The sequence below is a fragment of the Lynx rufus genome, unplaced genomic scaffold (assembly GCF_022079265.1).
Source record: "Lynx rufus isolate CCGP_SWC_20201006 ecotype Redwood Valley unplaced genomic scaffold, mLynRuf1.p SCAF_16, whole genome shotgun sequence".
Taxonomy (NCBI): Eukaryota; Metazoa; Chordata; class Mammalia; order Carnivora; family Felidae; genus Lynx; species Lynx rufus.
Window position 1 is genome coordinate 31371148 of NW_025814830.1, and position 17942 is coordinate 31389089.

The 17942-nt window shown below is 37.9% G+C and overlaps 1 protein-coding gene and 1 non-coding gene across 8 annotated transcripts in view; both read right to left on the reverse strand.

Moving 5' to 3' along the window:
- CNOT1 (CCR4-NOT transcription complex subunit 1) overlaps window positions 1-17942 on the reverse strand; it is a 104470-nt gene that overhangs the window by 8016 nt on the left and 78512 nt on the right. For 3 of the 7 annotated variants that reach the window (XM_047078507.1, XM_047078508.1, XM_047078506.1), the window contains exons 25-42: window positions 17299-17478; window positions 15656-15772; window positions 15209-15319; window positions 14812-14889; window positions 14444-14621; window positions 13460-13590; window positions 11307-11603; window positions 10496-10636; window positions 10298-10402; window positions 9179-9298; window positions 7827-8018; window positions 6882-7024; window positions 6324-6432; window positions 6052-6221; window positions 5186-5417; window positions 2468-2716; window positions 1132-1295; window positions 820-937 (exon numbers count right to left, since the gene is read on the reverse strand). In XM_047078507.1, the coding sequence (XP_046934463.1) occupies window positions 820-937; window positions 1132-1295; window positions 2468-2716; window positions 5186-5417; window positions 6052-6221; window positions 6324-6432; window positions 6882-7024; window positions 7827-8018; window positions 9179-9298; window positions 10298-10402; window positions 10496-10636; window positions 11307-11603; window positions 13460-13590; window positions 14444-14621; window positions 14812-14889; window positions 15209-15319; window positions 15656-15772; window positions 17299-17478 (2835 nt within the window). Of the gene's footprint in view, window positions 1-784; window positions 938-1131; window positions 1296-2467; window positions 2717-5164; window positions 5418-6051; window positions 6222-6323; window positions 6433-6881; window positions 7025-7826; window positions 8019-9178; window positions 9299-10297; window positions 10403-10495; window positions 10637-11306; window positions 11604-13459; window positions 13591-14443; window positions 14622-14811; window positions 14890-15208; window positions 15320-15655; window positions 15773-17298; window positions 17479-17942 lie in introns of all 7 variants that reach the window. The other 4 variants (XM_047078504.1, XM_047078505.1, XM_047078503.1 and 1 more) reach the window with 2 other exon arrangements.
- Window positions 16510-16647, reverse strand: LOC124511951 (small nucleolar RNA SNORA46). The gene has a single exon (XR_006961992.1). It is a non-coding gene; the product is annotated as a small nucleolar RNA SNORA46 (small nucleolar RNA).

The window sequence follows — 17942 nt, forward strand, 5'->3', positions numbered from 1 at the left end:
TCACTTTCTTTTTTGCCAAGCACATTAGTCATATTTTCTTCTGAAAGGCCAATCAAGGGTATGTTCTACCATATTCATTTGCCATTTAATTGCAAGATGGGAGAGAAACCTCTCATGTTAACTATATTTATTGCAATTACACTTTAAAAACTCTTTACTAAAGGGGGCACCTGGATGTCTCAGTCATTTAAGTGTCCTACTTCAGCTTAGGTCATGATCTCACAATTTGGGAGTTCGAGCCCTGCATCGGGCTCTGCACTGACAGCTCAGAGCCTGGAGCCTGATTTGGATTCTGTGTCTCCCTCTCTCTCTGCCCCTCCCCTGCTCACACACACACACTCAGTCTCTCAAAAATAAACACTTAAAAATAATAAAAATTAAAAAAATAAAACTCTTTACTAGAACTTGATCCTAATTTCTTCAAATACAGGCCAGCAGTCTTCACCCTTGAGTGTGAGAGTCTTTAGCATTTAAGGTGAGAACCTGTAAAACTGGCGGGATCTAGAACTCCATTATTCGAAGTTTTATATATAAGTCTACAAAGGTGCTCCAAGGTTTCAGTTTTAAAAAAGTCCTTAAGAAATTAACACAGATGGCTCACAAGACACTTGGAAAAGCAATACCCTAATCACCGAGGAATGGCTTCTAGGCAGAGGCAGTCAAGTACTTGTTAAACCTCTCTCCAAAACTTTACTCCACATGAAATTATTCTCGACTAAACCTGGAATAAGTAAAATTATTACTAAATGACTAAAAGTGCTAATAATAAGCTCCAAGTAGTTACAGTCTTCATCTGTAGGAGATAAACTGCAGCCACACCTTCTGCTGTGGCGTATGTGCCAGCATTCTTGCAATAAATATCCGATGGGAGATCAGTTCAAGCCAGGCATACACAAAGCCAGGGGCTTTGGTAGGCCTCAAGATGTGGAATGTATTGCTGAAAGAAGAAAACCTTAGTCAGAAGAAGGTCCAAGTTAAATATGGTGAATACTACATCAATATAAGTAAGTAACATTCAAGATGTATTACAAATCAACATGCCTCAAATCCACAAGAATACTACTTCTCAAATTTTACCAACAAAATAGCAATCCTTAATGGGAAATCTCTATTAAATCCAACAATACTCACCAGAAAGCTGTAAGTGTCTGGAAATTAATGGTTTCCAATACATGCTCAGGTGCATTGAGTTCCAAGAGCAGCATGATAAAAATTCGATGGTAAGGAAGCTGCTGAAATTCACTTTGCCGGACATCGTGATCCTGCAGGAGAACTCCCACGACTATACCAAGAACCTACAGAGCACACAGATTACAAGCCTGTATATCATAAAAATAATTCACTTACCACTCATCAGACAAGTTTTTTTACCTTGTATTCTTAGGTCCCACATTAAAGGACACATATCATTTGAATACAAAATTATATGCTGGCACCCAAAAGGGCCATACACTGATGTGCCCCGCAGAATTTTGTTTTCTTTGAATTTCAATGATCTTAGACCAGAAACATACTCTCCACAAATACTGGGTTTTTGTAAGCTTTAGAAAGGAACATGGTACATCGTATTCCATCATGTTAATACAATGTAACAACCTAATTTTTCTGGTCTGATGTGAGTAAAGCTGACAAGAAGCAAAATGGTTTATACTTCTCTTGGCATTTAATAGATGGAAAGCCAGGGAAGCTCTCAGGCTGCAGAAATGTCTCACATACACAAAGAACTGGAAGTGCCTGGGCAGCTCAGCAACAGTCAAGCCTCTCTTGATTTTGGCTCAGGTCATGATCTCATGGTTTGTGGGATAGAGCCCCACAATGGGCTGGGCTGACAGTGTGGAGCCTGATTGGGATTCTGTCTCTCTGCCCTTCCCCAGCTTGAGTGCTCTCTCTCAAAATAAATAAATAAATTTAAAAACACAAAGAACCATACTGCATTCCACTGGATTTTCCCACTGAAGAGTGAGGGACAGGGCAACCTACTTGTAATTACCCAAGACCAAACTCTAAGTTCGTTTTTGCAGTTTTAATACTGAAATTTCCAGGAATTCTATATATGTCAAAAGAAAACCATTTTGTTCCTTTAAAGAAAACAATCAACTGCAATGTCACTCCTGGTATCTGAGGTGCTAATCTGTTATCAGTGGACAGGTCGAGCCACCCCATTCAGGGTGATTCTGTGCATAGCCCAAAATTCTATATTATCTAAATATCTTCCAGTATCGTCATTACCAAACATTAACATACTGAAATACCTTGTGGTGGTTGGAGGGGGAGGAGGGGTGGACTTTTAGTTCAGACACTACACTCTTCTAATATTTAATGACTATGTTTATAATACTATCTATGAGTTTAATTTCAGGACAGAAAAAGGGCTATTACAAAATGTTTTGGGGAAGGGACTGGGCCCTAAGAACCACTGATGCAGGCTTCAAGTGTATCAAGACTAAGGCAAGAGAGAATTTCAGACCTTGTTCAGCAGATTAATCTTTGTGACAGTGTTGGTGGCCTCCCCTGAGTGCTTCACTAGCAGTGCAATGAGGCGGACAAAGGCATCCAGGTTGTGATAGCACTTGGCTCGGATCATGGTGGGATTAGCAGCAGGATTGTGCTGCTGCTCTGCCTGAGCACGGTAACTGATTTCTACACACATTTCAGTACACAGACGAAAGAACCTTGTTATGAGGTCATCAGTCTTCAGGATTCCTTGCTGGTGCATCTACCAAAGGAATAAAAATATAAAACACAGTGAGATATAATACACACAGATAATTTTTTAATTTTCATATTTAAGAGGTATTCTCCCATTTACTCCTTGTCACATTTCTACTTCTTACTTTGTAAAAAACAGGGGTCATGAAAATGATTTATCCATTAAGGACAGATGACAGAATTCCTTAGTTTTAAGTTTAATGGAGAACAAAAATGATGGAAATGGAGAAATAGTAACATGGCAATTTTGAGTTAACAGTCCATAGCCAAGTAAAGTGGAAAAATTAGGCAAACGAACCAACTTTTAGTAACCTACTAAGTCATAGTTAGACATTCTAACCAATTCATAATTCCCCCAAGTAAGAGATTAAATTATGTATATATTACTTTTTCACAGAATTTAAGATAACTTCTCCCGACTGACTTAACCAGTAACAAAATTTTTAAACTCCAACTAGCTGCAACATGAAAAGTCAAGTAATAATTTGCACAATAAGTAGGTACCAAAGAAAATAGCCACAGATCATACCTGGCTACTTAAATTTTTTTTTTCAACTTTTTTTTTTTTTTAATTTATTTTTGGGACAGAGACAGACAGAGCATGAACGGGGGAGGGGCAGAGAGAGAGGGAGACACAGAATCGGAAACAGGCTCCAGGCTCTGAGCCATCAGCCCAGAGCCTGAAGCGGGGCTCGAACTCACGGACCCGCGAGATCGTAACCTGGCTGAAGTCGGACGCTTAACCGACTGCGCCACCCAGGTGCCCCATACCTGGCTACTTAAATGTAAATTGAGTTTATTTCGACGTAAATTAAGTTTAAAATAACACGGACAGAATGAATTTCTTCAAAACAAAGGATAAAGAACAAATTTTATGACATGTGATTTGGAAGTGAAGCAGAGAAGTTATTTGGCTAGTACAAAAGAAGAAGGCAGTATAAGAGGTGTTAAGGGTGCAGAGGGAGAAGGAGGTCAGTGCTTAAAGAAACCAAGCCCAAAATGGAAACTTGACCGATATCTTGGAAACTTTAAAACAATTTCACTGTCCCTTGATAAGCAGTAAAATAACTGAATTGAAACTTATGTACCCTAGGCAAGACAGAAGGTCAGCAAAGGGACTTTTGTACATTGAAATCTGAGAAACTACCAGGGGGAGGTAACAAAGACAGACTGCTGTTATCAAGGTCAAGGAAGAAAGAATTCTCAAAAGGATGCAAAAGAGAATAAAAAGTATAAATACAGTATCTTTTTCAAACAGAGAGAAGAAACAAGAGTAAATGAGCCAGCAGGAAGAGCTGAGACAAGCGCCACATCCATACCCATGGAATTTTGATGATCACAAAAAAACCCCAACTGATTCAAAGTTCTTCCATCCAAATCAGAAAATCAAATTGTAAATATTCAACAACAGCTTTGCAATAAGGTGTATTTTAGAATTCTTTTAAGGTAGAGACCTACTTAGTATGATTTATTTACCAAGTTAACATTCATCTTGAACAGTAAATCCAATTTTTAACAACTTTTAAAATTCTAATCAGCTCTTCCATAATCCACTGTCATTTATTTGATAATAGATCTAATTGCAATCTTTCTTTGGTTGCACACCTATGCTTTGGTCTCAGTTTAAAAAATACAATGGTCAATCTGCAGAAATAAGCAGATAAGCTAGTATCTCTCCCTGAATAAACATTACAATAGTTCTACTAAAGGAATTCTAAGGCCAGTTCAGCAAAAAGCACCACTCTGGCAATTAAGTAGTATGATCAGGACAAACTGGCTACTGAGTATGAATCCCTTACAGTGGTTGAAAACAGCCAGTAATAATCAAAAACAGAATGCTAAAATGGTACGTACTATCACTCTCTTCCTACATCGTTGTTTACTCATCCTGTTCAAATATTCTTTTCTAGGAAATGGTTTCCTAACACTTTAACTCAAAGTCCAATTTAGATAAAATCACATGAAAATAAATAGAAACTATTTCCCAAAAAACTATGTTAACCAATTATAGGCAGAAAAGCTACTTAGTTTAGAAAATATAATAAAAGGCTCTACCATTTAAATATTTAAGATTTTGTTGCATTTTCTTATTTTTAAAAACATGGGCTATTATGAGAATATTACTTATTAGCCCCAAATTCCCTCACTATTGATTATCAAGCTAGTAAAATTACTACATACATGTGGCAATTTCATTATTCATTATCTGAGCCACTGTGTTTTGTAGCTATGACTACTGAAATGGGATAAATAGAACTAAAGGGGACGTGAAATGTTGAATTTACTGCTTAGTGTCCAAAGATGAGGAATGAAATAGGCTTTATCAATTTAACAGAGTAACAATGCTGACATTTTGGTTTACATGAGTATGGAGGTAACTGTCTGACCACAGGTACATAATACTGAGCTTAAATATTGGAGGCATCACACCCTACTTATGTTGAATAAAAAGCACCTTTCTTTCCAAAAGCTCTACCTGTCCAACAAACGCAGAGAAAGCTTTGGTACTGTCACGGCCAGCTGCTGCTGAATGGTAGAGATTCACCCATTCCCTCAGAAGATACTCTGCCTTCTCCCTCAGGCCTGGAGGATCATCATACTCTGAGGCTTGAGAGATCCCAGAATGCATCATAAAGTTAGGGCCTCCATGAGCACGATCAATCATTGCTTCATAGTTGGATCGCACTACTTCCATCAGCTGGGGCAATCTAGTACAATAAATCCAGAGTGAAAATCAGTCTACTCATGGTTGTGATTTCACAGACATACAGTTGGACAATCTGCTTATTTAATAGAAACCACAACAGTGATTTCCATATTTAAGCAAAGCTATCTTTGGTCTCTTCCTGTTTACTCATGACCACATAATATGCAAATGACTGACTGACCTCACTTAAGCCACTTCTTGACCCAAAAAAAATGATGCCTGTTGAGATGGAGCTGATGTGCATAGTTAAACAAACACTCTGTGCACCCACCATGTGCCATGGTTTGTTATTTATCTTAATTTCAACAATTCTCTGAGATACTGTTTCTATTTTATTCAAGAAAAGGCTTGAGGAGGGGGGGTAAGTCAACTTGCCTAAAATCAAAATTTAAAGTGCCAGGGCTTAAACACAGGACTCCTGACACCAAGTCTAGTACTGTATGTACTGCTTGCTCTACAGCAAGGTGGCTTGGCGGTTAGTTAAGCTCTCATACTTCAAGGGACAATATTAGGCCTCACTAAAGCTTCCCACATGTTGTACAGCAGTTCTAATAGGTAATGTTAGTAAATCTGCACATTCATTTCTAAAGCTCGTTCTTAGACTCAACACACAAAGATCCCATCACCATCCTCACCCTTCTGGAGCATTGCCTCTGGAGTGAGCATTAATCCTCATGAGAGTTTCAATGGTGTGGAACAGATCTGCCTCAGTAACATGAGCAACACTCCTTTCATCCACCAGCAGGATTTTTACCAATTGCATAGCAAATGCCACGGCCATGTAGTTTAAACCATTCTCCATTGACTGGCAACACAGAAAGCACAACGTAAGATAGACAACACTTATGGCAAACACACTTCCCAGCTACCAGAGCCCTTTTTCTGTTTAAGAAAATTCCTTCCATACCTGTGCTAGGTGAAGATCATACTGCTGCATATTAACCAAATGATTGCGAATTAGCAACTCCACTGCTTCAACATTGTATTTATATTCATCCCGACATTCAATTAGGCACCTAGAAAAAGTGTTTCTTTACTCATATAGGCTTAACCATATTGTAACAGGTAAAATAAAGATCCTATTTTATTCAGTGGTAATTTGTTCCAAATTAAGGATGCTTTGAGAACCAAATGCAAATCAGTATCCAAAATTCAAAATAGCCAATAATGAAGCAGAACAGACAGCACAGTGTTAAAACTCAAGCTTTTCTTTCAAAGCCTAGAAAACAAAGCATTTCACTTAAGACATTGAAATAGTTATATGTGAACACCACTGCCAAGAAATCACTGAAACCTTTTAAAACCAATGATCTGCAATTTATTCCCCAAAGCAAAGTACTGGTTTTGTATATTCGTCAAAGTCCCATTTGCCTTCTAGAAAAAAAGGAAACCTTTGGACATGAAAAGGGCCATGTATCTTAGAAAGCAGTCTAATAAACAGTACTTGTTTAAGATGGATACTGACCTTGTGATCTGTTTGTTACACCATGGAGACCCATATGCCCGGCCATCCTGAAGAGCTTTTAAGACCAAAAGGTGGCACTCCCTGTAGCGCAGCAATAGGTCAGCATCAGCACCACTTGTGGCATCTAGTAAACCCTCTACAGCCTACGGAAGAAAAACAGTATTCAGAAACATGGAAAATATAGTATTCAGCCCAACTTTCAAAGCCAAAAACCAAACCTTAACAGAAATTACAATATATCTTCTGGAGCCTCGAGTTAACAATGTCTCCACTCACCAAAACCCTTTTCACTCACACACACACACACACACACACACACACACACACACTCTCTCTCTCTCTCTCTCTCTCTCTCTCTCTCTCTCTCTCTCTCAATTCTAATTTATATTCACATGTGTTCTTCACATAAAAAGTCCCACTGTCCCTACACAGTCAAAATCCAATGGTCCGTAACAACCCTCCCACATAACCCACCTACGTGGATCAACCTTTCCCTCCAAATCTAAAGTGCTGTCTTTTAAAGTTTCTTAAATAACTGTGTTTTCAAAAAATTGTAATAAAAAAAGATTTTCCCACTTCGCCGTTGGTAAGTGCCATGACTACATTCTGTTCTGGGAAAAACTCACCCAGTTTTTACCAAACAAAATTTGTTTTATCTTAATTTTAAAATCTGAATCTAACTTAAGTAGGCGATGGTGCAGGTCACTAGATTTACAAACATAGTTTCTTCTTAAAAATAACATTTAATGGGGCACCTGGGTGGCTGAGTCAGTTAAGCATCTATCTGACTGTTGACTTCGGCTCAGGTCATGCTCTCATGGTTCATGGGATTGAGCCCCCATGTTGGCTCTGTGCTGATAGGGTGGAGCCTGGTTAGAATTCTCTCATTTCCTCTCTCTGCCCATCCCCTGCTCCCTTCTCTAACAAACTTAAAAAAGAACTAACCTTCTGGAGCAATCCAAGAGCAGCTATGGCATCCCGAGAGTTTCGAGATAATACTACAACCTCCAAAAGACTTCTAAGAGCCTGAGCTTGAGGATTCATGGCCAAAGTTGGTGGGATGGCATGTAGGTGCTGCTCCAGTTCTGTAATGCACTTATCATAAATCTGAGCTACATCATCTGTTGCCCAAGCTTGCTGTATGAGAGAAGGAAAGAACCAAAAAAGAGATAAGCAAAAATTTTTCAGATTTTTCACTGGCACATGCAGCAATTAAAAAGTATTTTAGTATGTTTACTCCCTTGATTCCCACCCCCCACCCCCAATCAAAACAGAGGGAAGGCTCTTCCATTCCCTTTCCTGAACTATTCAATCTTAATGACATGAGGTGGGGCAGTGCAAGGCAGGGATGCGAGAAGGGGTACTTCACTTGACTATGGAAGGCCTGACAGACATCAACATAATCAAGTAATCAAAGAAAACAAGACAGATAATGGGACAGGATATAGCCTAAGAAAGTAGGTAATCCAAACCACAGAAAATATAGTACCCAGTCCAGCTGTCAAAGCCTAACAGAATAATAACACAGCATCATTTCTGTGATAAATATATCAAAGATGCACTATTTGAATCTATTCCTGAGAACATACTGAACAAATCCAAACCAGGACATTCTAGAAAATAACTAGCCTGCAGTCTGCAAAAGTGTCAAGGTCATGAAAGATGAGGAAAAGGTAAGGTGCTATACCAGACTGACCTGGAGGAAACTTTAAAAACATAACTAACTAAAAATGTGTGATTCTGAAATAAGTCCTTTTAACTATAAACAGATGATACTAGGACACTTCATAAAATCTGAATGAGGTCTCAGGATTAGGTATTAATGTATCAGTATTAACGTCCTGATTTCAATAGCTGTACTATGGTCACACAGGAGAATGTCTTTGTAGGTAACACAGACCAAAGTATTTGAAAGTGATTGGGACACCAGGGTCAGCATCTGATATTCAAATGGTTCAGGGGCAAAATGTTTTCCCCTACATCTCCCAACTTTTCTGTAAATAATTATATCAAAATTTTAGAAACTCTTTTTACAAAACATAGGCAAAGTGATGGGGTCACCATGTAAATTCCTTTAATTAGGCCAAAACATGAAAATCAACCTCATGGATTTAAAAAAAAAATAAAAAAGTTCCTCTGTGTGCCATCCTGATCTAATACAAAGAATAACTATACTCATCAACCGTGGGGTAATTTTCCCCCCTTTAACTTAAACTCTCAGGAAGCAAGAGATAGATTTGATAAAAACATTCCAATTAAAATGTAAAACATTCAATTTAATGCAAGGAACAATTTACCTTCATGGGTTGGGCTAAAAATCCTGTAGGCTGACTTAAATCATTTGTGGGCAAGAAGCCAGGCACATTGCGTGCAAACTCTTCATAAACAGCCAGCTGCTTTGGGTCCACACCACCAACCTGGAAAGAAGAAAACCTATTTTGACAGGATCCTCTTTACAGAATCGAAGCAAAGTTCTTTGAAAGTGGAAAGTTTGCATGGAAGTATGCACAGGGATTCTGGAGAAGGCACACAGGAGTCACTACAACATATAATAGTGTAATTGCACATGTATGTGTGTGCACAAAACTCACAGTGTTTCCTATTTCCCTGAATCCTGTCAAAAGTCCCCTTTGTTTAAAAATTCATTTGAGGGGCGCCTGGGTGGCGCAGTCGGTTAGGCGTCCGACTTCAGCCAGGTCACGATCTCGCGCTCCGTGAGTTCGAGCCCCGCGTCGGGCTCTGGGCGGATGGCTCAGAGCCTGGAGCCTGTTTCCGATTCTGTGTCTCCCTCTCTCTCTGCCCCTCCCCCGTTCATGCTCTGTCTCTCTCTGTCGCAAAAATAAATAAACGTTGAAAAAAAAAAAATAAAAAAAAAAAATAAAAAAAAATTCATTTGAGCTTTTCTAGGGAAAAATACCTCAAATAGGAATACACAAAGTGAAATTCTCTAATGGAGCTGGTAACAGTGATCAGATTTCTTACATCTTCTCACTAATAAGTAGTTAATAATTAAAATAGAAGTACTAGAAGGCAAGACCAAGTTGTGAAACACAAAAACTAACAGGCACATGAACTCTTTACATAGGGATGCGACAACTGGCAAGTGCATGCAATCTAAGGTAACTTTTCTTTTTTAAAATTGTTTAAGTAATCTCTACACCCCATGTGGGGCTTGAACTCACGACCCTTAGATCAAGAATTGTATTCTCTACCAACTGAACCAGCCCAGTGACCCCATCTAAGATATCTTTATGCCTTCTCCACAGGTAGCCTACAAGTGATACGCTACTGAGGGTGGGATATTGTCTCAGAAACAACATGTAACCCCACTGTCTAAGTCCTGGTGAGGAGTTTAAGCAACATAAACAGAAAGAAAACAAAGACGGGTAGGTAGAGACAATGCCCCCAATTCTTACTTTCAGCCTGATTTGCTCTGGCATCCGCTCAGCTTGATATGTTAACACAACAGGATCACAGTACCTACGACCTTCTTGCCTAGCATGTTTTCTCAGTTCAAATTCCTGCAAATAAAAAAAGTCACTGAGGTTCTTGTTATGAGGCATTTTCTTAAATAGAAAAAAAAAATACTTAAATGGCAAAGGCTAAACACTTACAGTTGCTAATCTCTTGTCCATCTCAGGACCTGCTTTTTCTACTGCAGTCTTCTGAATAAAACAGCAAGCTAATTCACAATTGTCCTGAGCTAACTGAGCAGCTGCCTGATCCATCATTTCCCTCTGTTGTGGCGATGCAGTCTTTTGGAAGGGGAAGAGAAAGAAAGAAAACAATTTAAAGTTTTCTGTAGATAGATAAGACAGATAATAGGAGATGCAATGCTTATACAAATTTTTAAAGTTCTGACTCTATTTATGACTTACTAGCTGTGACCACAAAATAGCCTAAAATCATCTTCATCTGTAAGATGAAAATACTACTCAACCAAAACACTTTATTTTCAGGTTGTTATGAAGACAGTGAACAATATGGAAACAGTAAAGCAGTTAAAAAAAAAAAAGGCGGTGGGGGAGGCATCATTAACCATGGCATATAAGACCCAAAATTAGCAAATGAGTTAACCTGAGGAAAGAGTGTAATTGTGTGTGTACACAAAGTCACTTTACACAGTTTTCCACTGACCTAGTGCAAGTGCTTTAATCTAAATTCTTAATAATTACTAGAAACAATATTGTTAACTTATGTATCTTTAAACCCTTCATGTCTTTAAACCAATAAATATTTGGATATCTACTATCTGCAAAACACTGTGTTGAGGATACAATAGTGAGCAAAAAAACATGAGGCTTCACCTCACAGCATTTACAATTCAACAGGAGGAAAGACATCAAATGTGATGACATGCAAAGAAAAAGAAACTCAGGCACGCGTAAGAAATTATGTATTCCACTAAGAAAATAATCAACCTACACGAAGGGCTGAGGCAAAACTGTTTTTCAGGTTGGTAGATATGCTCATAAGCAAAGGTTCCCTGCAGGTAATCATAGCCATTCCAGCTGTTAAGTTCCGCATCATGTGATGAGCTGCTATTCGCATTCGAGATTCCTCAGAATCCAGAGCAAAATCCTTCCTGACTATTTGCTCACAAGTAGTCATAGCAATCTTAATTGATCGATCCACCACAGGATGGACCAGCTCCTGGACAGCCCGTTCAATTGCCTGGCGCACACACTGCTTCAACTGTGGATGAGCCTGAAACAAGGGAATCTAGGTGGGGGAAACAAGTTAAGTCAACAGCTTGTTTAAGGTAAGACAACCCAACTTACATCAGTCATCACACCTGTGATTTTGGAAATGACTTCAAAGTTAACCATTAACTACCAATTTCTACTTTAAATTAACCAATGAAAAGCTCAGGAAATAGAAGCTAGTCTACAGAGAGAGTACTATTCGTTATACCTTATGATATGTGATAATAAATAGGTCTTTGCGTTTTTAAAAATTCTAAAAGTTTGATGTGCAAATTTTTTATTGCAGGATCCATTATGTGCTTAGTTAAAATCTGTAGCTTAAGTACTCTCAAAGAAAGACCCAGGCGCTTCGGGGCACCTGGGTTGCTCAGTCAGTTGAGCGTCTGACTTCAGCTCGGTCATGATCTCACAGTCTGTGGATTCAAGCCCCGCGTTGGGCTCTGTGCTGACAGCTCAGGGCCTGGAGCCTGCTTCAGATTCTGTGTCTCCCTCTCTCTCTGCCCCTCCCCTGCTCATGCTGTCTCAAAAAGAAATAAAAACATTCAAAAAAACCTTTTTTAAATAAAAAAAATGTAGCTTCTATAGTTGCATGGAGAAATAAATGCAGAAAGAATCAGGTTAACAGAGAAAAGGATTTCTACAGAAACATTACTACAAATAATTCTCCAGAATAGCAAACATTTACATTACCATACATTGAAGCCACTTTGCTTCACTTGAATGACTGTTTCTAATCTTTTATCTCTGGTATGCCCTAATACTCACTTGATCTCTTTAACTTAATGAATTTGTGAGAAACTTCTAAAATACTCATGATGGATACATAAAAATATTCAGATTACTGACAGTGTTATAAAGGGGAATCACAATTTCTAAATCTAAGGGCTCCCCCCACCCCACAAAAAATTAAGTGCCATGGGGGTACAGGAGGGAGACCTAAGTTAAGATTTTTTAATTTTTTAATGTTTACTTATTTTTGAGAGATAGACACAGCGTAAGCAGGGGAGAGGAGAGAGAGAGGGAGAGACAGAATCTGAAGCAGGGCCCAGGCTCTGAGCTGTCAGCACAGAGCCCAATGAGGGGAGTTAAATCACAAACAATGAGATCATGATCTGAGCCGAAGTCAGATGCTTAACCAACTGAGCCACCCAGGCGCCCCTAAAATGATCTTTTTTTAATCCCTTTGTGTCCTTTAAATAAAAAAGGTCAATGTATTAATGTTATTCCTGTATTTGTGAACATGGGCAGTTTCTAAAAATCAAACACCATGAATATTCCAGTATCTGATTCTGAACAAGTGTTAAGTAGACTAAAAGAAGATAATCATCACTCTCAATACACAGAGTAAAATACCTGTAACTACTGGCATTTTATATGACTTCAGAGCAAACTTCCTTCTGGAATATAGAAATGTAACTGAAAGTATTAAGTCCCACTTTTAGATCCTGGCTTGGAGACTTTACACATACACACAGGAATCAGCTCAGTTCTAGCTATCTACCAAAAGAAACGGCTTAATGCAAGGGCTAAGGGTGGCATGATAATGAAAATAAACAGCAAAAAACTATGGAATACTAAGGATCTTTTGGCCTGTGTAAGGTAATCTTGGCCATTGTGATTATATCGCCAGCTGATTAATCCCACAGGGTTTAGATATGAGTAACCAACATAGGTGATTTCCAGTCACAATGACTATATTTTTAGAGTAGGAAAAAATCCCAGCTGTACTATACAGCAGTTGCCAATCCCTCCTTTCTGTACAAAATCCTCTAAGATCTAGGAAACCAGAAGGAAGGAGAAAAAGAAAAGGAAGGTGACCCATTTACCTTGTCATAAAGTAGGAATTGGGGGATGAAGCAGTTGTTTACTTACTGTTGGATTTAAGGTAATGTGTGGTGCCAGGCCTGCAAGGGAATAGACATTGATGTCGTGGTAGCTGTACTGTGGCTGTGGTGGAACTGTGGCTGTACAAGTGGTACTGGTAGCTGGTGTTGTAGAAGTTGCTGAATGTTAAAGACATAAAATAAGAGCTAATAAAAAGCACATTTCTTGACTTTGCTAAAAATCAAGGCATTAGGCAGTCTTTAACTGGATTAGTCTCTTGGGGGTGTGAGTGGGGGGTGAGAATGGCATAGGTCTCATTTTCCACCCTAAATTGTAACAAAAAAATTTCTATTGTTTTAATACAGAGATTTGAACAAAGTATGTAAAGCTATGTCAGTGACAATACCCCTGCAAAATACCCTTTGCAGTTGCAAAGAAATCAACCGTGAGGACATGCTACAAGCCCAAGACTTGTTATCAGCAAGCCCAAGACTTGTTGATAACTCTTCATTATAGACATCTCTTTCCCATCTAGGCTGTTCTCTGGTTACAGTTGGGGATTCTTAGCTACTGACGAATGAGACAGAATGACAAGCTGGTTTATTCTTACACACCTCCTAATCTTTCATTCAATACTTCTATAGCCCCCACATTTCCAATCTATGATCCACGTATAATAATCCGCCCCCTGGGCAGGTCTAGCTGGTAGTCTGGCTACCATGTGAAGAGTAACACAGGCCCACCATGCCATGCAGTTCTTTCTGATCTCAAACACTGTAAAGAATCACCCGGCTTAGCTGGGATAGGATTAATGATACTTAGTTAAGAATACCATTAAGAATTACCCAGATGAATTCTGGAACTGAAGACAATACCTAGACATTACTAACTTTTCCTTAATAATTCAGATGGCTCACCAAAAAATATACAAAATTTCAACACATTATGTGGAAAATTATAACTTGCTACATGCATAAAGGTGTACCATTTAAGAAAATTCTGGTAAAGCAGAAGGCTAATTATCACACTTACTTGTGGTTGTGATGGGAGGGAGCTCTTCTGGCTGCTTGACATCTTTCTTTGGAGCAGAGAGTTGCTCATCTAAGTTCTTTAGGCGATCTTTATCCTTTAGGAGGTTTCCAGGTTTTAGCTCATTGATGTCTAATGCAAGGTTCTTGCAGAGGACCTCAATCTCAAACTTCAAGTTTAACTGCATAATTCAAATTATATGAATTTTGAAAACAAAAATGTAGTTTTATTCACAATATATACTATTCTCATCCAATTGTTACAGTGCTTCCCCCCCCCCCCCGCCCCCTGCAATTCTCCGCCTTTCCTGTCAATTTTAATAATGTGAAGGATTAAGGAAGTTTCAAAGGATAAAGCAGCAACAAATGTACCTTTAAGTCATGTTCCTGATGTAGCTCTGCCAATACATTCATAATTGCCATCGTCCAGGGGTTGGGTGGCCTAAAAACCTAAAGAAAAGCTATTATGTTAAGTTGGTCCCCAAATCATTCTTTAATTCGCATTATTTAAAATACTTAGGCACTTATACCTGTGTGGCCATAATAATCTATATCATAATTTAGAAAACCATCAAAACCCAAAAACATCCATTAAAATCAGAGTTATTAAATGATGCTACCTTAATCTCTCACATTGGAAATCCGAGTTTCCCTGAGAAAGACTGAACTAGCTCTATCTTCAGAACTAAGGATATAATCTCATACCCTTTTGCTGAAACAGACTAACTCTTACAGATTAACCATCAATAAAATATTAAAATCTACTCACCACACTGCGAATGCTAGATTCTAAGACTTTGGCAACAAAGGGCACTACATAGAGCAACTCTTGTTGTCCTTTAACATAAGCCTCTAGCAGCAAAGATTTTACATCCAAGTCCTAGAATAAGAAAAATATTTTTAAAAGCTGGGAATATACTTCAAAACCCCTCACAAAGCACCAAAGAAAGGTATTTTGCAAACTCATTCCCAAATCAGGAATCAATATAATATGACCCTTGCCTTACAAAAAAAGGGTGACAACCAGACCTTTCTGGCTTTTATTGTGCTCAACAATATAGAATCATGAGCATGCAATTACAGATTCAAAACATGGGCCAAACTCTTACAAACACCCCAAATCATTAAAACAGTCCCAAATACAGTCAAGACTTTTAGACATAATATGCTATATGAACATTCTCAATTTTTACATGAACCTCTGGCTGGAACTCACAGTGTGTAAGATGGGTTTATTTTTAGCTAATGTGATCATTCCTAGCCAATGTCCCAAATTCTTCAGCAAAGAACGATCTGAAAAATTGGCTGCAGCTTTATCAGAGGTCAGGAGCACCTGGTATAGGATTAAGAAATATAGAAAATAAGTTTAAGAAAAAATTCTCAACTGAATGTTTGAGAATTCCCTTTCATCCAACATTAAAAACAAGACGTCAATTCTGAGAACATACCCCAAAGCAGATCTACTCCATATTATTACAGTGTAACTATACAAGGTTAAGGGGTCATGTATAGTCCTACAGAAAAGTATTTTAAAACTGAAATTTTTAGCTAGGTTTGAAGCAGGCACCCAAATGCAAATCTATTTTGAGGAGCAAAATTCAATTCAAATGATGATTAAAGCTACGGTTCTAAGGCCTTCAAGACAACAAGCATATGAAGAAATGTAACCAAGATCACAGTATCTACTACAACCTTTTAGTATTATCCAGGTCACTATGTATCTCTAGAGAGAACTAAAATAACTTTCTGAAATACATTATAATAATGCTAAAGTGCTTCCTTTAAAATTTCTGGATTTAAATCTATATTTAATTACCTATCTATTTCATTAATTCTGTAGTTCTTACTTTCCTAAGGGGGACAGACACATCACATGAGTGTGTTTTGGGGCAAGCATATACATCCATCTACATATTACTTCTTAATTTATGGCTATAAATTCAAAGTTGTAATTTAAATTTGTTTAAAAGAATCTTGAAATTTTGCTCCAGAATATGTAGAAACTTTTACATCCCAATCATCATTGCCATCAGATTAAAAAAAAAAACAAAAAACAAAAAGTGAGTATAGTTATGTTCCTTAACTCTACAGATCAACAGCAGAATGGCACAAAGTCAGCTGTGTAACACAAAGAGCCAGGAATTATTTTGCACTACAGCGTAACCAGGAATGGGAAAAATTTCCATCCACAGGTTTAAATATAGTGCTGGTTCCTAAGCCAATGCCCAAATCATTCACCAAAGAATGATTACAGCTATATGATAGGTATTTTATTTCTCAGGAGGAATAACATTTCAAGAAAACCTAATTTCATGCAACAAGCGTTAGCACATTAGGAAAACTCTGACTCTAAACTGCTGAGAATCCTTAAAACAGCTATCCTACAAACAAGTCGAGAGTCTAAAGATATGTGGCACTTAAGAAGACATAAAAGACTCACTGGAGCATTGTCTTTCTAACAGTTAAAATTATTAACAACCTAAATATCCATTAGCAATAAACATCCATACAATAGATTTCTAGAAGACTATTTAAAAAAAACACAGAAGTGAGGGACTAGAGCTAAGAGCATATTACAAACTAAAAGCAAGTTGAAAACATAAACAGAGGATCAAGAATTAAAACCATGCATGAAATGATGAAAACAAATTTAGAATAGTATAGCTACTTTCAAAGTAAACAGTATAGAGTAGATCTTCATGAAATTCTTCGTGAAATTTAGTTCCGTATCTGAAACAAACCCTAGATAACCTAGAGAAAAAACAGCCAATAAATACCTCCCCCAAAATTCTGCTTGTACAATCAAGTATTTCCAAATCCAAAACAGTAATGAAAAGGAATAGAAGAACTAAATTTTACTTTGATGTTTCTGTAGGTCTCATTCAGAACCATCTTATTAAATTCAGGGTTCTTCAGCGTGTCAAGGAAGTTTGAATAGAGGCTGTGAAAGTTTGGCTCAATACTGACTCTCTTCATAACCAGGTATTGTGAAACCCAAGGCATAAATTCTTCCTTCACAGTTTCCTTTAGTTCTTCAACCTAGCCAATCAATATGACACAGGAAGTACACGGTTAAAAGATGATAAAATACAGCTTTGTGTTTCTTCTATGTAAACAATCCTATACCATGTGGCTCCTTGCAAAATTAGATGCTAAAGCCCCATGTTTCATCTCCCTCCACATGAGACATATGCTATGAAGTATAATATATTAAATTCTTGTTAGTACAAAGTCAATCATCTCTCAAACTGTGGGTGACTACGACTAAAACATCTATGGTTCCTTTCAAGTTTAAGTCCCTCACCCTCACCTTACCCAACTCTCAATTTGACCAAACTTGCATATATTGCTAATGTACAGCCTACTGTTAACAGACTTAACACCAGAACCATATTTTCCTAAATTTCTATCTCCAGGAATCATCTCTAAAGTTTGAAATTTCTCTTCCAAAAGGACACTAAAGACTTATTTTACTCATAATCAATTCTGGTGGGATTTTGAAA